Source organism: Hyla sarda, chromosome 7 (assembly GCF_029499605.1).
Source record: "Hyla sarda isolate aHylSar1 chromosome 7, aHylSar1.hap1, whole genome shotgun sequence".
Classification (NCBI taxonomy): domain Eukaryota; kingdom Metazoa; phylum Chordata; class Amphibia; order Anura; family Hylidae; genus Hyla; species Hyla sarda.
The window spans coordinates 233,159,374-233,183,180 of NC_079195.1; the positions used below are offsets into that span (position 1 = coordinate 233,159,374).

Below are 23,807 nucleotides of genomic sequence, written 5' to 3' on the forward strand. Positions count from 1 at the left end.
TCCTCTTATTCCTTATAGAGTGTAAGCTCCTATGGTCAGGACTCTTACTCCTCCTCCTGTATCTCCTCTTATTCCTTATAGAGTGTAAGCTCCTATGGTCAGGACTCTTACTCCTCCTCCTGTATCTCCTCTTATTCCTTATAGAGTGTAAGCTCCTATGGTCAGGACTCTTACTCCTCCTCCTGTATCTCCTCTTATTCCTTATAGAGTGTAAGCTCCTATGGTCAGGACTCTTACTCCTCCTCCTGTATCTCCTCTTATTCCTTATAGAGTGTAAGCTCCTATGGTCAGGACTCTTACTCCTCCTCCTGTATCTCCTCTTATTCCTTATAGAGTGTAAGCTCCTATGGTCAGGACTCTTACTCCTCCTCCTGTATCTCCTCTTACTCCTTATAGAGTGTAAGCTCCTATGGTCAGGACTCTTACTCCTCCTCCTCTTGTATCTCCTCTTACTCCTTATAGAGTGTAAGCTCCTATGGTCAGGACTCTTACTCCTCCTCCTGTATCTCCTCTTATTCCTTATAGAGTGTAAGCTCCTATGGTCAGGACTCTTACTCCTCCTCCTCCTGTATCTCCTCTTATTCCTTATAGAGTGTAAGCTCCTATGGTCAAGACTCTTACTCCTCCTCCTCTTGTATCTCCTCTTACTCCTTATAGAGTGTAAGCTCCTATGGTCAGGACTCTTACTCCTCCTCCTGTATCTCCTCTTACTCCTTATAGAGTGTAAGCTCCTATAGTCAGGGCTCTTACTCCTCCTCCTCCTGTATCTCCTCTTATTCCTTATAGAGTGTAAGCTCCTATGGTCAGGACTCTTACTCCTCCTCCTGTATCTCCTCTTATTCCTTATAGAGTGTAAGCTCCTATAGTCAGGACTCTTACTCCTCCTCCTGTATCTCCTCTTATTCCTTATAGAGTGTAAGCTCCTATGGTCAGGACTCTTACTCCTCCTCCTGTATCTCCTCTTATTCCTTATAGAGTGTAAGCTCCTATGGTCAGGACTCTTACTCCTCCTCCTGTATCTCCTCTTATTCCTTATAGAGTGTAAGCTCCTATGGTCAGGACTCATACTCCTCCTCCTGTATCTCCTCTTATTCCTTATAGAGTGTAAGCTCCTATGGTCAGGACTCTTACTCCTCCTGTATCTCCTCTTATTCCTTATAGAGTGTAAGCTCCTATGGTCAGGACTCTTACTCCTCCTCCTGTATCTCCTCTTATTCCTTATAGAGTGTAAGCTCCTATGGTCAGGACTCTTACTCCTCCTCCTGTATCTCCTCTTACTCCTTATAGAGTGTAAGCTCCTATAGTCAGGGCTCTTACTCCTCCTCCTCCTGTATCTCCTCTTATTCCTTATAGAGTGTAAGCTCCTATGGTCAGGACTCCTCCTCCTCCTCCTGTATCTCCTCTTATTCCTTATAGAGTGTAAGCTCCTATGGTCAGGACTCTTACTCCTCCTCCTGTATCTCCTCTTACTCCTTATAGAGTGTAAGCTCCTATAGTCAGGACTCTTACTCCTTATAGAGTGTAAGCTCCTATGGTCAGGACTCTTACTCCTCCTCCTCCTGTATTTCCTCTTATTCCTTATAGAGTGTAAGCTCCTATGGTCAGGACTCATACTCCTCCTCCTGTATCTCCTCTTATTCCTTATAGAGTGTAAGCTCCTATGGTCAGGACTCTTACTCCTCCTCTTGTATCTCCTCTTACTCCTTATAGAGTGTAAGCTCCTATGGTCAGGACTCTTACTCCTCCTCCTGTATCTCCTCTTTTTCCTTATAGAGTGTAAGCTCCTATGGTCAGGACTCTTACTCCTCCTCCTGTATCTCCTCTTATTCCTTATAGAGTGTAAGCTCCTATGGTCAGGACTCTTACTCCTCCTCCTGTATCTCCTCGTATTCCTTATAGAGTGTAAGCTCCTATGGTCAGGACTCTTACTCCTCCTGTATCTCCTCTTATTCCTTATAGAGTGTAAGCTCCTATGGTCAGGACTCTTACTCCTCCTGTATCTCCTCTTATTCCTTATAGAGTGTAAGCTCCTATGGTCAGGACTCTTACTCCTCCTCCTGTATCTCCTCTTATTCCTTATAGAGTGTAAGCTCCTATGGTCAGGACTCTTACTCCTCCTCCTGTATCTCCTCGTATTCCTTATAGAGTGTAAGCTCCTATGGTCAGGACTCTTCCTCCTCCTCTTCCTGTATCTCCTCTTATTCCTTATAGAGTGTAAGCTCCTATGGTCAGGACTCTTACTCCTCCTCCTGTATCTCCTCTTACTCCTTATAGAGTGTAAGCTCCTATGGTCAGGCTCCTATGGTCAGGCTCCTATGGTCAGGCTCCTATGGTCAGGCTCCTATGGCATATACACTGACTTGTCTATACTGTCTCTTCTTTAGGGTGTGTACATTCCTAATTCCCGGAGGGTCCCTGCTGCAGAGCCGTACCGGTCTGGTGACATAATCGTGCTCTTCATTGACGGCGCACGCTTCCTGCCAGACGCTGTGACGGTCACTCGGGTCACCGGGAGGATATTTGACAAGAACTACGACCAGTAAGCGGCTCCTCAGGATCCCGTCAGTTTTGCTGATACATCATGGCCATCAGCGTATGACTTCAGACCCCGCCCCCAGCTGTGATGTCACCTGCACACCAGACACAGCGTATCCTTCTGACCCCACCCCCAGCTGTGATGTCACCTGCACACCAGACACAGCGTATCCTTCTGACCCCACCCCCAGCTGTGATGTCACCTTCACACCAGGCACAGCGTATCCTTCTGACCCCACCCCCAGCTGTGATGTCACCTGCACACCAGACACAGCGTATCCTTCTGACCCCGCCCGCCAGTTATGATGTCACCTGCACACCAGGCACAGCGTATCCTTCTGACCCCACCCCCAGCTGTGATGTCACCTGCACACCAGACACAGCGTATCCTTCTGACCCCACCCCCAGCTGTGATGTCACCTTCACACCAGGCACAGCGTATCCTTCTGACCCCACCCCCAGCTGTGATGTCACCTGCACACCAGACACAGCGTATCCTTCTGACCCCACCCCCAGCTGTGATGTCACCTGCACACCAGACACAGCGTATCCTTCTGACCCCGCCTCCCAGTTATGATGTCACCTGCACACCAGACACAGCGTATCCTTCTGACCCCGCCCCCAGCTGTAATGTCACCTGCACACCAGACACAGCGTATCCTTCTGACCCCGCCCCCCAGTTATGATGTCACCTGCACACCAGACACAGCGTATCCTTCTGACCCCACCCCCAGCTGTGATGTCACCTGCACACCAGACACAGCGTATCCTTCTGACCCCTCCCCCCAGTTATGTCACCTGCACACCAGACACAGCGTATCCTTCTGACCCCGCCCCCAGCTGTAATGTCACCTGCACACCAGACACAGCGTATCCTTCTGACCCCGCCCCCCAGTTATGATGTCACCTGCACACCAGGCACAGGGTATCCTTCTGACCCCACCCCTAGCTGTGATGTCACCTGCACACCAGGCACAGCATATCCTTCTCACCCCACCCCTAGCTGTGATGTCACCTGCACACCAGGCACTGCGTATCCTTCTGACCCCGCCCCCCCCAGCTGTGATGTCACCTGCGCACCAGGCACAGCATATCCTTCTGACCCCACCCCTATCTGTGATGTCCCCTGCGCACCAGGCACTGCGTATCCTTCTGACCCCACCCCTAGCTGTGATGTCACCTGCACACCAGGCACAGCATATCCTTCTGACCCCACCCCTAGCTGTGATGCCACCTGCACACCAGGCACTGCGTATCCTTCTGACCCCGCCCCCAGCTGTGATGTCACCTGCACACCAGGCACAGCATATCCTTCTGACCCCACCCCTAGCTGTGATGCCACCTGCACACCAGGCACTGCGTATCCTTCTGACCCCGCCCCCAGCTGTGATGTCACCTGCACACCAGGCACTGCGTATCCTTCTGACCCCGCCCCCAGCTGTGATGTCACCTGCACACCATATCCTTCTGACCCCGCCCCCAGCTGTGATGTCACCTGCACACCAGGCACTGCGTATCCTTCTGACCCCGCCCCCAGCTGTGATGTCACCTGCACACCAGGCACTGCGTATCCTTCTGACCCCGCCCCCAGTTATGATGTCACCTGCACACCAGGCACTGCGTATCCTTCTGACCCCGCCCCCAGCTGTGATGTCACCTGCACACCAGGCACTGCGTATCCTTCTGACCTCGCCCCCAGCTGTGATGTCACCTGCACGCCAGGCACTGCGTATCCTTCTGACCCCGCCCCCAGTTATGATGTCACCTGCACACCAGGCGCAGCGTATCCTTCTGAACCTGCCCCCAGCTGTAATGTCACCTGCACGCCAGGCACTGCGTATCCTTCTGACCCCGCCCCCAGCTGTGATGTCACCTGCGCTCTGGGTCCACCACACAAAGACTAAACCCCCCTATAGACAATTATATGGATCTGTGCGAACAAAGTATCAGGTCTGTTTTGCGCCGGTTGTTACTTTGTATCACGCTTTTATATCGTTCCCCAGGATCGGGCCGGATATCTGCACCGGGATTGATCTGAGCAGCGACATTTTCCAGCCGTCCTACAATTACTCAGTACAGATCAATTCTCCGAACGTCCCTCCTACCGCCACCCTGCTGCTGAAGGTATCGGAACTGTGCAGAACGTGGGGGTGACAATCCCAATACATGATGTCACATGACCACATGTTGTCGTATATTAATGTCCCGCATCCTTGTTGTCAGGTTTACACTATGGACCGGTTCACCAGGGACCTGACCCTGATCGGATGGGCGGCCATTAATCTCTTTGTGGAGTCCGGGACCCAAATGGTGCCAAAATCTGATTCTGGAGAGGTTCAGGTGAGAGAACAAGGGCTGGATCACTGGGGGGAGGGGCGCGCGACCGCACCCGGGCCTCCGCCACCCTGTCAGTGCCACATTGTAAACATACATCACGGTGCCAGCTGTGTTATAACAGGATGTCCACTAGATGGTGCTATAGTTAGCAGAGCAGCACTTTTTTTGAGCTAGTGTTTCCCAACTGAGGGGCCTCCAGCTGTTGCAAAACTACAACTCCCAGCATGCCCAGACAGCCGAAGGCCAGTGTTTCTCAACCAGAGTGCCTCCAGCTGTTGCAAAACTACAACTCCCAGAATGCCTGAACAGCCGAAGGCCAGTGTTTCTCAGCCAGGGTGCCTCCAGCTGTTGCAAAACTACAACTCCCAGCATGCCCAGACAGCTGAAGGCCAGTGTTTCTCTACCAGGGTGCCTCCAACTGTTGCAAAACTACAACTCCCAGCATGCCCGTACAGCCGAAGGCCAGTGTTTCTCAACCAGAGTGCCTCCAGCTGTTGCAAAACTACAACTCCCAGCATGCCTGGACAGCTGAAGGCCAGTGTTTCTCAACCAGGGTGCCTCCAGCTGTTGCAAAACTACAACTCCCAGCATGCCCGTACAGCCGAAGGCCAGTGTTTCTCAGCCAGGGTGCCTCCAGCTGTTGCAAAACTACAACTCCCAGAATGCCTGAACAGCCGAAGGCCAGTGTTTCACAACCAGGGTGCCTCCAGCTGTTGAAAAACTACAACTCCCAGCATGCCCGGACAGCTGAAGGCCAGTGTTTCTCAACCAGAGTGCCTCCAGCTGTTGCAAAACTACAACTCCCAGCATGCCCGGACAGCCAAAGGCATGCTGGGAGTTATAGTTTTGCAACAGCCAGAGACACGCTGGTTAGAAAACCGATCCCAACATACTCTGGCTCAAAGAGCTGATGGTTTTGGTGCAATGTGTAAAGTTAGATAACGGTGCTGCTGGTACTGCTAGCACCGATACACTGTAACAAACCCCCCTGCAGAAATAGATCAGGACAGGGTGTCAGCTTCTGGTCTCTATTCACTTCCCATTATTTCTTCCAGGTGTCTATAAATGAAGGGGCGCACCAGATCCGAATCTATCACCGCCCCCCACCTACCGACCAGGCGTTCTCTGTAGAGTCACTGACATCATCAGGACGGTGAGGATCTACCAGTCAGGAGGGACATTTGTGCTGCTGTTTAGCGCACAGAGAATCGTCTTCACTGATACAATGTAACACACCCACAGCTGTGTCAGAACTAGGTCAGAAAATGCTAACCCTGTAGTATAGCCTTAAAATGTTTAATGACAGCAAGCAGAGATCCTGAAAAAATTCAGTCTATTACATAGTTGCTGCGCTGGATGTGACAAACCTTCCGTAGGATATATTCACATGCCGATGCTTCATCTCCCTCCCAGGATCGTTCCCTGCGCCACATTATTGATCCGCATCACAAAAGCTGGAACTGCAACCGCCACTAGGGGGCGCCCTGAATACTCTCATGGGGTTTACAGTTCCAGCACCGCTCAGCCCACCCCGGGGGAGACCGAGCTGTACAGAGCGATGGTGAACAGGTACGGTCATTATTACAAAGATCAGAGCTTACAGCATAATACAGGATATAACTCAGGATCAGTACAGGATAAGTAATGTAATGTATATACACAGTGACCTCACCAGCAGAATAGTGAGTACAGCTCTGGAGTATAATACAGGATATAACTCAGGATCAGTACAGGATAAGTATGTATACAGTGATCTCACCAGCAGAATAGTGAGTACAGCTCTGGGGTATAATACAGGATATAACTCAGGATCAGTACAGGATAAGTAATGTAATGTATGTACACAGTGATCTCACCAGCAGAATAGTGAGTACAGCTCTGGAGTATAATACAGGATATAACTCAGGATCAGTACAGGATAAGTAATGTAATGTATGTACACAGTGACCTCACCAGCAGAATAGTGAGTACAGCTCTGGAGTATAATACAGGATATAACTCAGGATCAGTACAGGATAAGTAATGTAATGTATGTACACAGTGACCTCACCAGCAGAATAGTGAGTACAGCTCTGGAGTATAATACAGGATATAACTCAGGATCAGTACAGGATAAGTAATGTAATGTATGTATACAGTGACCTCACCAGCAGAATAGTGAGTACAGCTCTGGAGTATAATACAGGATATAACTCAGGATCAGTACAGGATCAGTAATGTAATGTATGTACACAGTGACCTCACCAGCAGAATAGTGAGTACAGCTCTGGAGTATAATACAGGATATAACTCAGGATCAGTACAGGATAAGTAATGTAATGTATGTACACAGTGACCTCACCAGCAGAATAGTGAGTACAGCTCTGGAGTATAATACAGGATATAACTCAGGATCAGTACAGGATAAGTAATGTAATGTATGTACACAGTGACCTCACCAGCAGAATAGTGAGTACAGCTCTGGAGTATAATACAGGATATAACGCAGGATCAGTACAGGATAAGTAATGTAATGTATGTACACAGTGACCTCACCCGCAGAATAGTGAGTACAGCTCTGTAGTATAATACAGGATATAACTCAGGATCAGTACAGGATAAGTAATGTAATGTATATACACAGTGATCTCACCAGCAGAATAGTGAGTACAGCTCTGCAGTATAATACAGGATATAACTCAGGATCAGTACAGGATAAGTAATGTAATGTACACAGTGATCTCACCAGCAGAATAGTGAGTACAGCTCTGGAGTATAATACAGGATATAACTCAGGATCAGTACAGGATAAGTAATGTAATGTATGTACACAGTGATCTCACCAGCAGAATAGTGAGTACAGCTCTGGGGTATAATACAGAATATAGCTCAGGATAAGTAATGTAATGTATGTACACAGTGACCTCACCAGCAGAATAGTGAGTACAGCTCTGGAGTATAATACAGGATATAACTCAGGATCAGTACAGGATAAGTAATGTATGTACACAGTGACCTCACCAGCAGAATAGTGAGTGCAGCTCTGGAGTATAATACAGGATATAATTCGGGGTCACTCTGTACATACATTACATTATTTATCCTGTACTTATCCTGCCAGCAGAATAGTGAGTGCAGCTCTGAAGTATAGATTTATCAATCTGAATACATAACTGTCTGGTTTTACCTATAGAAATCAATCACAGCTCAGATTTTGAAAGTTGAGCTGTGGTATCGGGGAAAATGTAGTAATAGACCCCAAAAGGACCCTCAATTAGTTTGTAATTATAGACCGATTTCCCTGATAAACATTGATACCAAAATCTTAACGTCTATCCTAGCCCATAGACTTAATTCCATCCTCCCCCGTCTTATCCATCCCGATCAGGTCGGATTCATCCCGGGCCGTCAGGCTCCTGATAACCTCCGTAAGGTCCTGAACATTCTTCATTGGAGCTCCTCGACATCCATACCCCTACTGGCATTGGCCCTCGACATCGAGAAGGCCTTTGATAGGGTCACCTGGCCCTATCTATTTGGTGTGCTCCGTTACATGGGATTTCCGGGCCCCTTTGTACACATTCTCAGCTTGCTATACTCCAATCCCTTTGCTTTCCTCAAACTGCCCGCCATCTCTCCCTCCCCGGTCAGGATCCGCCGTGGCACCCGCCAGGGGTGCCCCCTGTCGCCGGCTCTTTTTGCGCTGGCGATGGAGCCCCTGGCGGCCACGATCCGCATTTCCCCTGATGTGACGGGAGCGAGGATAGGCTCCGACCACTATAAACTTAGTTTATTTGCAGATGATTTACTTCTCACCATCACCAACCCACTTGTCTCCCTCCCTAATTTGTTTAGTATCCTTTCCCGATTCTCAGCCCTTTCGGGATTACGAATAAATAACTCCAAATCAGAGACCCTTTTCCTCCATGTCCCGCATAGTACTCAAAAATTGATCAATTTGAACTTTGGCTTCCCAGACTCTATCTCTAAACTTTCCTACCTGGGCACTGTCCTCACTCCATCTATCTCCACGTTGTATCAGGCTAACTATCCTCCGCTTTTTCAATCTATTCGTTCTGACCTCCGATCCTGGGACCTGCCTTTCCTGTCCTGGCTGGGACGGGTTCACACCGTTAAAATGGTTGTGCTCCCCGTCTTCTCTATCTGTGTCGTTCTCTCCCTATCCCTGTCCCGCCTGCTGATCTACGAGCCCTGCAAAGAGATGTGTTTCGTTTTATATGGCGTGGTAGAGCCCCCCGTATCCCGAGAAAAATTATGTATTTCCATAAAAGATTGGGGGGTCTGTCAGTACCAAACTTTGCTAGATACTACCATGCAGCCAGGCTAGCTCAGCTTATGCTGTTCCACGCCCCCTCTGGCGCTCCTTTATGGGTCCGCTTGGAATCCTCCCTCATCTCTCCGTATTCTCCTTCTGCTCTTCTCTGGTCTATCCCGCCTGTCTCCCATCTTCTCCCATCTTCTGCTTTGTTGACTCTGTACTCTCTGTCGCTTTGGCGAAGGGTCCGGTTTAAGTTTTCATTACAATCTGGTGCTTCTCCCCTCACTCCTCTCTTTCATAACCCCTTTTTCCTACCTGGTCTCCATACAACAGCATTTGCGTGGTGGACGTCTAATAATTTCAGATATCTTCATGATTTTTTGTCCCGTAACAAATTGACGACGATGGAGGCATTCATAACACAACACTCACCCCCTAGTTCTGAGCTCCTCCGTCTTCGTCAAATGTTTTCCTTTTTGTCCACACTGTCCCCACCCTCTAACACTGTCTCCTCATCCTTCTTTGAATCTACCGCTTTATACTCACCACTCCGCTCTGGCCTGCTTTCCTGGTCTTTGCGCACCTCAATTCTCCTCCTAAGGGTTGTAAACTCCCCTTTATGCAACAATGGGAATCCGATCTCCATATTACACTTACTCCAGATAAATGGCAGGAATGTTGTGAGCTTCTTAGTAAAGGTAGTTGGCAGGTATCTCTTACTGAAACGTCCCTGAAAATTCTTCATAGGGCCTATTATGTCCCCTCTAGGCTCCACGCCATTTATCCAACGGTCTCCCCATTATGTTTCAGGGGCTGTCCCCTGGCGGGGAACATGTATCATATATGGTGGGGTTGCCCTATTGTTAGACGATTTTGGGATTCTATAGTCACACTATTGAGAGAAGTTTGTTCCTCTAGATGCCCTCTGCAACCTGCCTTTTGTCTACTGGGGGCCCATCCTACTAAAATGCCTAACAAGGTCTTCCGGCTGGTGCAGTTTATTCTTTTAGCTGCACGTATACACATTGCAGCTAGCTGGAAATTACCGTCCTTGTCCATACCAAGGGTAGTGGATCGGGTTAATGTTATTATGTTGGCGGAGAAACTCAATGCTATTAAAGAGGATGCGGTAGATAGATTTGAGTCTGTTTGGTCCCCGTGGATCTCTTCCTCTTATTCCCCGGACGTTAGATATCCATTCTCCCTGTATTAGCCTCCCTGGCTCATCCCTTGCTGTTCTAATATGTATTGTACCCGTGTTTAGTTGTTTAAGTTTTCTCATTGCTATTGCTATGTTGACACCTGGGCTGCGTCCCGGGAAATGTACAGCCTTGTTCAAATATCATTAACCATAATAAACTTGGTTTTGTTTGTTGCTAAAATGTAGTAATAGGGACCTCCCCCCCCCCCGTCTTCTGTCATTGTAACGGGGGACATGTAGTAATAGGAACCCCTCGTCTTCTGTCACTGTAACGGGGGACATGTAGTAATAGGGTCCCCCCCCCCCCCCCTTCTGTCACTGTAACGGGGGACATGTAGTAATAGGGACCCCCCCCCCGTCTTCTGTCACTGTAACGGGGGACATGTAGTAATAGGGACCCCCCCCGTCTTCTGTCACTGTAACGGGGGACATGTAGTAATAGGGACCCCCCCCCGTCTTCTGTCACTGTAACGGGGGACATGTAGTAATAGGGACCCCCCCCTCGTCTTCTGTCACTGTAACGGGGGACATGTAGTAATAGGGACCCCCCCCCCCGTCTTCTGTCACTGTAACGGGGGACATGTAGTAATAGGGACCCCCCCCCGTCTTCTGTCACTGTAACGGGGGACATGTAGTAATAGGGACCCCCCCCCCTGTCTTCTGTCACTGTAACGGGGGACATGTAGTAATAGGGACCCCCCCCCCCGTCTTCTGTCACTGTAACGGGGGACATGTAGTAATAGGGACCCCCCCCCCCGTCTCTGTCACTGTAACGGGGGACATGTAGTAATAAGGTCCCCCCCCCCCGTCTTCTGTCACTGTAACGGGGGACATGTAGTAATAGGGACCCCCCCTGTCTTCTGTCACTGTAACGGGGGACATGTAGTAATAGGGACCCCCCCCCCGTCTTCTGTCACTGTAACGGGGGACATGTAGTAATAGGGACCCCCCCCTGTCTTCTGTCACTGTAACGGGGGACATGTAGTAATAGGGACCCCCCCCTGTCTTCTGTCACTGTAACGGGGGACATGTAGTAATAGGGACCCCCCCCCGTCTTCTGTCACTGTAACGGGGGACATGTAGTAATAGGGACCCCCCCCCCATCTTCTGTCACTGTAACGGGGGACATGTAGTAATAGGGCCCCCCCCCGTCTTCTGTCACTGTAACGGGGGACATGTAGTAATAGGGACCCCCCCCCCCCGTCTTCTGTCACTGTAACGGGGGACATGTAGTAATAGGGACCCCCCCCCGTCTTCTGTCACTGTAACGGGGGACATGTAGTAATAGGGACCCCCCCCCCCCGTCTTCTGTCACTGTAACGGGGGACATGTAGTAATAGGGGACCCCCCCCCCGTCTTCTGTCACTGTAACGGGGGACATGTAGTAATAGGGACCCCCCCCTGTCTTCTGTCACTGTAACGGGGGACATGTAGTAATAGGGACCCCCCCCCCCCCCGTCTTCTGTCACTGTAACGGGGGACATGTAGTAATAGGGACCCCCCCCTGTCTTCTGTCACTGTAACGGGGGACATGTAGTAATAGGGACCCCCCCCCCGTCTTCTGTCACTGTAACGGGGGACATGTAGTAATAGGGACCCCCCCCCCCCGTCTTCTGTCACTGTAACGGGGGACATGTAGTAATAGGGACCCCCCCTCTGTCTTCTGTCACTGTAATGGGGGACATGTAGTAATAGGGACCCCCCCCCGTCTTCTGTCACTGTAATGGGGGACATGTAGTAATAGGGACCCCCCCCCTGTCTTCTGTCACTGTAACGGGGGACATGTAGTAATAGGGACCCCCCCCCCCGTCTTCTGTCACTGTAACGGGGGACATGTAGTAATAGGGACCCCCCCCCCGTCTTCTGTCACTGTAACGGGGGACATGTAGTAATAGGGACCCCCCCCGTCTTCTGTCACTGTAACGGGGGACATGTAGTAATAGGGACCCCCCCCCGTCTTCTGTCACTGTAACGGGGGACATGTAGTAATAGGGACCCCCCCCGTCTTCTGTCACTGTAACGGGGGACATGTAGTAATAGGGACCCCCCCCCCGTCTTCTGTCACTGTAACGGGGGACATGTAGTAATAGGGACCCCCCCGTCTTCTGTCACTGTAACGGGGGACATGTAGTAATAGGGACCCCCCCGTCTTCTGTCACTGTAACGGGGGACATGTAGTAATAGGGACCCCCCCCCCCCGTCTTCTGTCACTGTAACGGGGGACATGTAGTAATAGGGACCCCCCCCCGTCTTCTGTCACTGTAACGGGGGACATGTAGTAATAGGGACCCCCCCCCGTCTTCTGTCACTGTAACGGGGGACATGTAGTAATAGGGACCCCCCCCCCCCCCGTCTTCTGTCACTGTAACGGGGGACATGTAGTAATAGGGACCCCCCCCCCGTCTTCTGTCACTGTAACGGGGCACATGTAGTAATAGGGACCCCCCCCCCGTCTTCTGTCACTGTAACGGGGGACATGTAGTAATAGGGACCCCCCCCCCGTCTTCTGTCACTGTAACGGGGGACATGTAGTAATAGGGACCCCCCCCCGTCTTCTGTCACTGTAACGGGGGACATGTAGTAATAGGGACCCCCCCCCCGTCTTCTGTCACTGTAATGGGGGACATGTAGTAATAGGGACCCCCCCCCGTCTTCTGTCACTGTAACGGGGGACATGTAGTAATAGGGACCCCCCCGTCTTCTGTCACTGTAACGGGGGACATGTAGTAATAGGGACCCCCCCCCGTCTTCTGTCACTGTAACGGGGGACATGTAGTAATAGGGACCCCCCCCCCCCCCCGTCTTCTGTCACTGTAACGGGGGACATGTAGTAATAGGGACCCCCCCCCCGTCTTCTGTCACTGTAACGGGGCACATGTAGTAATAGGGACCCCCCCCCCCCCGTCTTCTGTCACTGTAACGGGGGACATGTAGTAATAGGGACCCCCCCCCCCCCGTCTTCTGTCACTGTAACGGGGGACATGTAGTAATAGGGACCCCCCCCGTCTTCTGTCACTGTAACGGGGGACATGTAGTAATAGGGACCCCCCCGTCTTCTGTCACTGTAACGGGGGACATGTAGTAATAGGGACCCCCCCCCCGTCTTCTGTCACTGTAACGGGGGACATGTAGTAATAGGGACCCCCCCCCCGTCTTCTATCACTGTAACGGGGGACATGTAGTAATAGGGACCCCCCCCCCCCCCGTCTTCTATCACTGTAACGGGGGACATGTAGTAATAGGGACCCCCCCCCCCGTCTTCTGTCACTGTAACGGGGGACATGTAGTAATAGGGACCCCCCCCCCCCCGTCTTCTATCACTGTAACGGGGGACATGTAGTAATAGGGACCCCCCCCCCCCGTCTTCTGTCACTGTAACGGGGGACATGTAGTAATAGGGACCCCCCCCCCGTCTTCTATCACTCACCTCCTCGCTGCTGTATGTGTGATGTGCAGGTCAATGGTCCAGGTCAGGGAGGTGATTCCTCTGCTCGCCGATGGTTCTGCGCAGGGTCTGGTGGTGGACGAGCTCCTTTCTGATTGGGTAAATAAGGCCTTTTCTGAGAAGATGAAGGAAGCCCCCCGACCATTCCAGCTGTGCTGCGTCTCCCCGTATCTCGTCACATCAGGTGTGAAGGTGAGAAGAAATGTGATACATCTATACAACATTTGACACAATTTCTTGCAGCTTGGGTTGTGACCTGTGTATTGTTACAGGCCATATTAACCCTTTTATGTCTGTTTCCTCTTTACTGCAGGTCTCAGTGGACGTAGCCCAAAATTTGCCATGGGCCGGTTTCACCTTCACTCACGTTTGCTTCAACCCCCCAGCAGCCTATTATTATGGGCATCCGTGGATGAGGTACGACCGCACCACAACCGTCCACGACATCGATATGGACAGTGATCAGCGATGCCCGGCGTGGCGGGATGGATTCAAGGTGACAAAAAGAGCAATTACCAACATTTAAAAAAGTTTTATTCTGTAAGGTTAAGCTGTTTATTCCCCTACGCTCCCTCCTCCCGCTCTTCCTTCATATCTGCCCTTACCCCCCCTCTCCTGCAGATCTGCCCTCCTCCTCCTCACACTCTCCTGGAACCCTGCAGATCTGCCCTCCTCCTCCTCCTCACACTCTCCTGGAACCCTGCAGATCTGCCCTCCTCCTCCTCCTCACACTCTCCTGGAACCCTGCAGATTTGCCCTCCTCCTCCTCACACTCTCCTGGTACCCTGCAGATCTGCCCTCCTCCTCCTCCTCACACTCTCCTGGTACCCTGCAGATCTGCCCTCCTCCTCCTCACACTCTCCTGGAACCCTGCAGATCTGCCCTCCTCCTCCTCACACTCTCCTGGCACCCTGCAGATCTGCCCTCCTCCTCACACTCTCCTGGCACCCTGCAGATCTGCCCTCCTCACACACTCTCCTGGCACCCTGCAGATCTGCCCTCCTCCTCACACTCTCCTGGCACCCTGCAGATCTGCCCTCCTCCTCCCACTCTCCTGGAATCCTGCAGATCTGCCCTCCTCCTCACACCCTGCAGATCTGCCCTCCTCCTCCTCCTCCTCACACCCTGCAGATCTGCCCTCCTCCTCACACTCTCCTGGCACCCTGCAGATCTGCCCTCTTCCTCACACTCTCCTGGCACCCTGCAGATCTGCCCTCCTCCTCCTCCTCACACTCTCCTGGCACCCTGCAGATCTGCCCTCCTCCTCCTCCTCACACTCTCCTGGCACCCTGCAGATCTGCCCTCCTCCTCCTCACACTCTCCTGCAGATCTGCCCTCCTCCTCCTCCTCCTCACACTCTCCTGGCACCCTGCAGATCTGCCCTCCTCCTCCTCCTCACACTCTCCTGGCACCCTGCAGATCTGCCCTCCTCCTCCTCACACTCTCCTGGCATCCTGCAGATCTGCCCTCCTCCTCCTCCTCACACTCTCCTGGCATCCTGCAGATCTGCCCTCCTCCTCCTCCTCACACTCTCCTGGCACCCTGCAGATCTGCCCCCTCCTCCTCCTCACACTCTCCTGGCACCCTGTAGATCTGCCCTCCTCCTCCTCCTCACACTCTCCTGGCATCCTGCAGATCTGCCCTCCTCCTCCTCACACTCTCCTGGCACCCTGCAGATCTGCCCCCTCCTCCTCCTCACACTCTCCTGGCACCCTGTAGATCTGCCCTCCTCCTCCTCCTCACACTCTCCTGGCATCCTGCAGATCTGCCCTCCTCCTCCTCCTCCTCCTCACACTCTCCTGGCATCCTGCAGATCTGCCCTCCTCCTCCTCCTCACACTCTCCTGGCATCCTGCAGATCTGCCCTCCTCCTCCTCCTCCTCACACTCTCCTGGCACCCTGCAGACCTGCCCTCCTCCTCCTCACACTCTCCTGGCACCCTGCAGATCTGCCCTCCTCCTCCTCACACTCTCCTGGCACCCTGCAGATCTGCCCTCCTCCTCCTCCTCACACTCTCCTGGCATCCAGCAGATCTGCCCTCCTCCTCCCACTCTCCTGGCACCCCGCAGATCTGTCCTCCTCCTCCTCCTCACACTCTCCTGGCACCCTGCAGATCTGCCCTCCTCCTCCTCACACTCTCCTGGTGTCCTGCAGATCTGCCCTCCTCCTCCTCCTCACACTCTCCTGGCGTCCTGCAGATCTGCCCTCCTCCTCCTCCTCCTCACACTCTCCTGGCACCCTGCAGATCTGCCCTCCTCCTCCTCCTCACACTCTCCTGGCACCCTGCAGATCTGCCCTCCTCCTCCTCACACTCTCCTGGCACCCTGCAGATCTGCCCTCCTCCTCCTCCTCACACTCTCCTGGCATCCAGCAGATCTGCCCTCCTCCTCCCACTCTCCTGGCACCCCGCAGATCTGTCCTCCTCCTCCTCCTCACACTCTCCTGGCACCCTGCAGATCTGCCCTCCTCCTCCTCCTCCTCCTCCTCACACTCTCCTGGTGTCCTGCAGATCTGCCCTCCTCCTCCTCCTCCTCACACTCTCCTGGCACCCTGCAGATCTGCCCTCCTCCTCCTCCTCACACTCTCCTGGCACCCTGCAGATCTGCCCTCCTCCTCCTCCTCCTCACACTCTCCTGGCACCCTGCAGATCTGCCCTCCTCACACCCTGCAGATCTGCCCTCCTCCTCCTCCTCCTCCTCACACTCTCCTGGCACCCTGCAGATCTGCCCTCCTCCTCCTCCTCACACTCTCCTGGCACCCTGCAGATCTGCCCTCCTCCTCCTCCTCACACTCTCCTGGCACCCTGCAGATCTGCCCTCCTCCTCCTCCTCACACTCTCCTGGCACCCTGCAGATCTGCCCTCCTCCTCCTCACACTCTCCTGGCACCCTGCAGACCTGTCCTCCTCCTCACACTCTCCTGGCACCCTGCAGATCTGCCTTCCTCCTCTGACACTCTCCTGGCACCCTGCAGACCTGTCCTCCTCCTCACACTCTCCTGGCACCCTGCAGATCTGCCCTCCTCCTCCTCACACTCTCCTGGCACCCTGCAGATCTCACTTTGCTCTCTCGGGGCCCTGCAGATCTGATCTTGCTATGTTCACACAGCAGTCGACCCTCCATGTTTCTTTTACATAGACCTTCACTGGCAGAATATTCCATAAACATCTGACCATTATAATCCACCTGCATGAGATTGTGGCCCAAGAACCTGAGAACATCCCAAATTCTGAGGGGCCCCGGCCGGCATCATCACTGCAGGACACCACACCAGCGCTCAGTCCGGCCTCACAAGCATGGACGGCAATGGGAGTCTTCTACAAACGTTACTGTAACCTTGGGGTGTATCAGCTGCCCCTGTACCAAGGAGCCCCCAACCAGGTAACAAGCACCTCTGTATTATAGCTTATACACCTAGTACAATGCATCATGGAGAGTTGTGAGGGGCAATGTGGCCATACAGGCCTTGTATACGTTCAGCTCATCGCCTACATCCGCTTCACCTGAACAGTCAGAGTATATATGTGAAGTGCGCAATGTCACATGGACGCCACATCAGAGGGAGGGGCCTGGAATGGTTATTGTTGTGTCCAGCGTTGTCACGTATCCTAGACTGGCTGCTGAGATGAGGGAGATCCCCGACACTCTGTCTTATGACTCCATTCCTAATTTGTGACATTATCTCCCCCTTAGACTGTGCTGCGGGCCCTGCGGTCAGGACACTGCCAAGAAAAATTGCAGGAGCTGGAAAAGGAGGGATCGGTAAGAAAAGCGCCCCCCGCAGCCGAGGCTCATAGGGGCTTCTGAGGAAACACACACAAAAAAAAGCCTGAAAAACACCGTACTCGCTGCATGGCTTTTTTGGAGGGGCAGATGTTAGCTGGGAGTCAGTAGAAAAATATGAAACGTCAGATCCATAAGGTGTTTTTTTTTTTGTTTGTTTTTAACCCTATTATGGTGTTTTTAAATTTAATTTAATTCTATTTCTTATTCAAATATTATAATTTTTCTTTCCATAGGTTTCTATGGGAGGAAAATTAAAAAACACAGTTGGGGGTCAATTACCCCCCTAAGGACTCTGCCAATAAGGACCCGACCAATTTTCGTTTTTTCCTCCTCCCCTTCTAAAAATCATAAAACTTTCAATTTTGCACCTACAGACCCATATAAGGGCTTGTTTTGTGCGTCACCAATTGTACTTTTTAATTACATTACTTGTCTGACCACAATGCTCTCTGCTGACACCTCTGTCCATGTCAGGAACTGTCCAGAGTAGGAGCAAATCCCCATGGCAAACCTCTCCTGCTCTGGACAGTTCCTGACATGGACAGAGGTGTCAGCAGAGAGCACTGTGGTCCGACTGGAAAGAACTACACAACTTCCTGTGGAGCATACAGCAGCTGATAAGTACTGGAAGGATTGAGATTTTTATATAGAAGTAATTTACTAATCTTTATAACTATTTGGCACTAGTTGATTTAAAAATATTCTTTTTCTCCAGAGTACCCCTTTAATAAAAAAAAAATATGAATAAATAATAAACACCGCATAAAACGCAGAGAAAAAAACACCACAAATATTGCATCTTGGGAGTAGTATATTAGGGGGCAGTTCCTGGCCAAACAAACATTGTGCACGTTCGTAACCATCGGCAGGAAAATACGTGCGCCATCCGGTATAGTGCTGCTTAATGAATAAATTAAATGTATCCCCCCTTAAGATGACACCGCTGTCCTCTCATATTGTCCTCTGCATTAGAAGTTATTAACTATTAAGAATCCCCCATTATCCTACCTCATCCACGAATTTACTCACCGTCACAGATTACGAGGTTGGCGGCAGCATCGCTCATTGTGCGGATAGCGGATGGACGGCGCCAGGAGGAGGCGAGGACCTACAATCTGCAGGCGAGTACCAAGCACAGCGCAGGTCACACACACACACTACGGATCTACCGCCATTTTACACTCTTTACTTCTACAGGACATAAACGTGACATACTTACCGGAGGACGCCATCGACTCGTACACCGCACAGCCGAGCGGGAGGAAGATGGCGGAGCTTGTACCTGGCACGCAGCATCCAGACACCTTCAAGATGACCCTAGTGAACTGGTACAGAAAGGTAAAATGAAGTGTTAACTTAATATATCCAGGGACAGTAAGCGGCTCGGATACTCTCTGCTGAGCCTTGTATCTCATCTTGTGATACACCATGTGCTGCACCAGCTGGGATACTGTCTGCTAAGCCATGTATCTCATCTTGTAATACCATGTGCTGCACCACCAGTGTGGGAATCTCCAGCTGTTGCAAAACTACAACTCCCAGCATGCCAGGACAGCCGTTGGCTGTCCTGGCATGCTGGGAGTTGTAGTTTTGCAACAGCTGGGGGGACCACACTTTGCAACCATCTTATAACCTATTTAGGTAAATCCACATCACCATCCTGTAAAATCTCCTTATCCCTTTCCAGTACGTGACACACACTCCCTTCCGATCCAGCACAGAGCAAACACATCCGCAGAGGACCCTAGGAGAGAACGGCCGACCCCGGTGACCCCAGACACATCCAGCAATGAACAATCCACCAGCAGCGGCCAATCAATCATGTGATCACTTATGACTAAGAATCGCTCTGCTTCGCCATTACGGACTAGTTCATAACATTTTTACCTTATTACTTACATTTTTTTTTTTCCGTGACAAAAATTAAAGTAACCTCGAAAGGAGGTCGTGGTCACATGACTGCTGCAACTTAGCGAGTGTTCACAAGGGGGCAGTCTATTAAGTTGTATGCAGGGTCGGCTACAATACCTAACACTTCTATGACTGAGGGTAAAACCTTTGGGGCGGGAGAGAAGTTTGGAGCAGAAGGGGAATGATCTTCATTTGGTGATGGGAATAAAAGACTACAGGATCGGAAAACAGGGATTGGTTATGGTTACCATGGAGATGCATGGGTCTGCATAGGGGTGAAAAATACATTTTGCAAGAGTTTATTCTATATATTTAATGAAAATAAATTATATAATCCAGCACACCGAACCACATGACTGATTACAGCTAAGGAACTTAAAGGAGTACTGCAGTAAAATAAACGTATCCCCTATCCGAGTGTCTGATTGCGGGGTGTCCGAACACTGGGACCCTCCGCACAGGGTCCCTGACACTGCTGCAGCTCTCCCGTGCAGGAGGCTTGCCGGCCGCTGCATGATGCCATGGCCGACACTCCTCCATGTAGTTCTATGGGAGAGGTGGGGATGCAGCGTTTGTGCACCCCCCACCTCTCCCATAGAGCTTTATGGGGGCGCTTGTGTCCATCTAGCTCAGTAAGTTTGTTGACACACACATTAGGGGGGAGATTGCCAGAACCCCCCACGATCAGAAATGTATTCCCTATCAGGATTAGGGAAGTTTCTAATCATGGGGTCCGACTGCTGGGACCCCCACTATCTCCCTTACGGGGAATGGAAGTGCTGCGCTGCTAATGCTTGTGCCGTCAACCTCACTAAAAAAAAGGTCGACAGACACGCCCCTCCATGCAACTCTATGGGGGAGGTGGGGGGATGCACAAATGCTGCATCTCTGCCTCTCCCATAGAGATACATGACGGGGGCGCATCAGCTGCAGTGATACTGCGCCTGCACAGGGAGAGCCATGGCCCCGTACAGGAGATTGCAGGGTGTTTATATATATATATATATATATATATATATATAATCTCAATGCATATGTGTTTTATGTTCCAGCATCACGTCCAAACAGCTAAAGATATTAACGTGAAACTTGTGAAAGGTGATTTAACCCTTACTCACCCCCATTTGCCAGGGGCGGGGTTTTTGTTTAAAGTCCCTTACAAGTCTATGGGAAATACTGCATAACTTCCAAACGGCTGGAGATATTTCGATAATACTTGGTCACATGTTACTTACCTATCCACTTAAAATATAGGATAGTTAATTTAACCATTAACTACCCCCATTTGTGAGGGTCGGGGTTTTTGTTTAAAGTCCCATGCAAATCAGTGGGAAATGTATGTTCCCACATAACTTCCGTACGGCTGGAGATATTTCATTACCTGATACACATATTACGGGTCGGGATAGGAGGACGGGATATGACAACAATATATGAGGACGGGATATGAAGTTAAAAGCTTCCTCCTTATAAGGATTAGGAAGGAAAACCGGGCAATGTCAGGTATAAAATATATAATTGCTCAAGTGTACTGATGTGCCCTAGGACCTTAATGCATAATGTGCTATATACCTTTTCACACACTGGGTTCACTCTTAGGGGGACATGTATCAAAGATTTTACCCGTTTTGTGTGTTTTGCGCAAAATTTTATGCAAGCCTTTTTTTGCGCATGTTTTGGTAGAGCATGTCCTCCAGATGTGGCTGAATCGGAGTACCACCTTGGAGTGACATCTATAGTACGCATGGATTTATTAACTGCGTACTTTTCCTTTACACCAAAAATTTTGCCGCAAGAGCTGTTTTTTTTGCGCAAATATAAGCCATCTTGGACTTAACGTAGTAAGATGCTCTAAATCATCGATTCTATTTTCCAAACAGTGGATTGGAGATGACTATTTACCCCCAATTTATGAAGCTCATTGCACTTAATTGATAAATGTAGCGCTTCTGCGCATAATTTAAAATTCGGGAAAAGGGGTAAAATGCTTCTACCATACACAAATAATGACACATGTCCCCCTTAGAAGCTGGTTTGCTCCTTGCTTCAGTTGTATTCCAGGGATTATTTGATGGCTCATACAGATCAATACCATTGCATTCATCTATTACACAACTTGACAGTTAAAGGGGTACTCCAGATAGCAAAAGTTATTCAGATTTTGTCCCCTCAAGGCCAGAACAGTGGTATTGTAATACACAACCTAATCTTTGCCGCTTTACCTGCAATATGCTGTGACCAGCATGGAGAAAATCTGGCCATCCTGTCCACTTTGTTTCCCCAGATCATGTGACTTTGTTCTGGCTCAGTAAGCCACACCCCTTTCTGATGTCACACTAACAAGTCAAAATGGCTTAAAGTCAACTGTATTAAAAAGGGGTTATCCACCATAAGGTGACTTTAGTACTTACCTGCCAGAACTGAGCATTTCCGGTTTGATTTTGTTCTCTAAACTACACGTCCCACAGATCCATGCTTGAAAGTTTGAGATCACTTTCCTTCCTCCTACACATCAGCCACCTCACCCATTTATACAGTGATGTCAGGTAACCTGGGAAATACTGAGATGTAATTTTGTATGCTGTTAAATATTGGGGCAATCACAGAATTGCAAGACAGACATTCCTGGAATACCCCTTTAACCCCAATCCCATTGACTAGGCCAATTTAAATCCTCGTCTTCTAAAATCCTTAATTCTTATATTTCCATCTACAGACCCATAAAGGATTATTTGCATGACCAACTGTACTTTAGACAACTCAATTTACCATTGAATGTACAGCAAACCCCCAAAAAATTAGGAAATTTAAATGAAAACCATAATTTCGCACATTTAATGTCATTTTTACCAGTGTACAAATGTTCTTTATTCTGTGGGTCAATATGATTAAAATAACGTTCTACTATATTGTACCACTTGATCGTGCAGACATTTACGCACATGGACCAACATTTATCATTGCCTTTAGACTTGTCTAGAAAAGGTGCAAAAAGGCACAAGCAGGGTTAATTTGTGCCTTTTGCACCTTTTGGTTTACACATTTCTGATGATTTTAAGTTGCAATCCACATAAGGGATTTATGAACTGCGCCTTTGTGAAAAGCCACTGAAAAGTCTCTAACACCGGCCCAGATTTAGCTTCATTTTTAGTGTAAGTGAAGACAGACATTTCACAAAATGTGACCTGCACAAAATGTATCAAATGCTCTGACAAATTTGGTGCTTCTACAAAAAAAAAAAAAAAGCTTTACTTACACCTATGATAATGATGCCAATTGTTTATGCTTTGGGGTAAAGAATTTCCATTTTTATTGGGGGAGGGGGATTTAATGTATTATTTTTTCACATTTAATTTGTTTTACACTTTGTCCCCATGTAGGACCGTGTCTCTTGATTAATACTGTTCAGTGCTATGCATAGGGCATAGCACTGATCAGTGTTATCAGTCATCTTCTGCTCACTCTCAGACCTGAGCAGAAGCCTGCTGGAGGCAGCTGAGGGGGGACCACTGGCCACCATTTTAGATAGGATCTAGGTAGGTTATTTGTGCGCAATTCCTGCCATCTGTATTGATCACAGCATCTGAAAGGTTAATGGCCGACATGATCGCTGTTGTCTACCTTTACCAGCGGGTCCCTGGCTGCTGATTACTGCTCCGATGCCTGGTCACGTACATGACATAAATGTATGTTTTGGTGTGCAAAGTACCTCTGCACAGGGATGTACATTTGTCTGGTTAAGGGGTTAAAACTTGTCAAGACAACCCCTTCGTTCATTCTGACAAGCCAGACCCTCAGTGATGACTGCTAGGAAGTGTAGCATGCTGGGAGTTTTGCTGGGAGTTTTGCAACAGTTGCAGGTCGTGTTTTAAAACCACTTTATGTGCCAGGTTGGACTGAAAAGTCTTGTGTATGGAGACCTGAGTCACTCATTTCAATAAACTTATCAAGTTTATATCACCCCAGGATCTACCAGCAAGATTCACTGATCAGGTAAAGTGCAGCAGCATGTGCCTCCTCCATCTGTCACTCAAACCTGACCCTTCACAAAACTAGAGTGAAGAGGTCAGATGGAGCAGCTAGGGAGATCAGAGCGATGTTACCACCAATTAGAACCCTGTGAAGAGCAGCAGGTCTTCTGAGACCCAGTGCTGTCTAAACTTCAGGCACAAGTTTATTCAAATGACTAAGGATCAGACATTTCTAAACTCAGAACACAGTTCATTACATGCAGATCCTTGGCTGCTACACCCCCTGTGCTGCCACGCAGCCTTGTCTAGCAGTTATTACACGTTATGCTATGTTATTGGTATCATCCTTGCACCCCTGCTGTTTCT

At 50.0% G+C, this 23,807-nt stretch overlaps 1 protein-coding gene across 2 annotated transcripts; it reads left to right on the forward strand.

Moving 5' to 3' along the window:
• The first annotated feature begins 2,322 nt into the window (after positions 1–2,322).
• LOC130283490 (uncharacterized) lies at positions 2,323–19,957 on the forward strand. 2 transcript variants are annotated; one of them, XM_056533087.1, is made up of 12 exons: positions 2,323–2,539; positions 4,539–4,659; positions 4,759–4,875; positions 5,928–6,025; positions 6,286–6,441; positions 13,788–13,968; positions 14,090–14,272; positions 16,912–17,154; positions 17,467–17,535; positions 18,597–18,680; positions 18,757–18,897; positions 19,247–19,957. In XM_056533087.1, exons 3-12 carry the CDS (start codon positions 4,768–4,770, stop codon positions 19,328–19,330), a joined length of 1,347 nt encoding a protein of 448 aa, XP_056389062.1. In that variant the 5' UTR covers positions 2,323–2,539; positions 4,539–4,659; positions 4,759–4,767; the 3' UTR covers positions 19,331–19,957. The 2 variants fall into 2 exon arrangements, with proteins under 2 accessions (XP_056389062.1, XP_056389061.1); XM_056533086.1 differs by lacking the exon at positions 2,323–2,539 and having other exon boundaries at positions 4,371–4,659.
• The last annotated feature ends 3,850 nt before the right edge of the window (positions 19,958–23,807 follow it).

Bases quoted from the DNA above. Each gene is read 5' to 3' on its own strand.
- LOC130283490 (XM_056533086.1), top strand. From the start codon at position 4,402: ATGTCACCTGCGCTCTGGGTCCACCACACAAAGACTAAACCCCCCTAT. The intron at 4,660-4,758 runs GTATCGGAACTG...CCTTGTTGTCAG, and splicing joins CCGCCACCCTGCTGCTGAAG to GTTTACACTATGGACCGGTT. The intron at 17,536-18,596 runs GTAAGAAAAGCG...TCACCGTCACAG, and splicing joins AGCTGGAAAAGGAGGGATCG to ATTACGAGGTTGGCGGCAGC.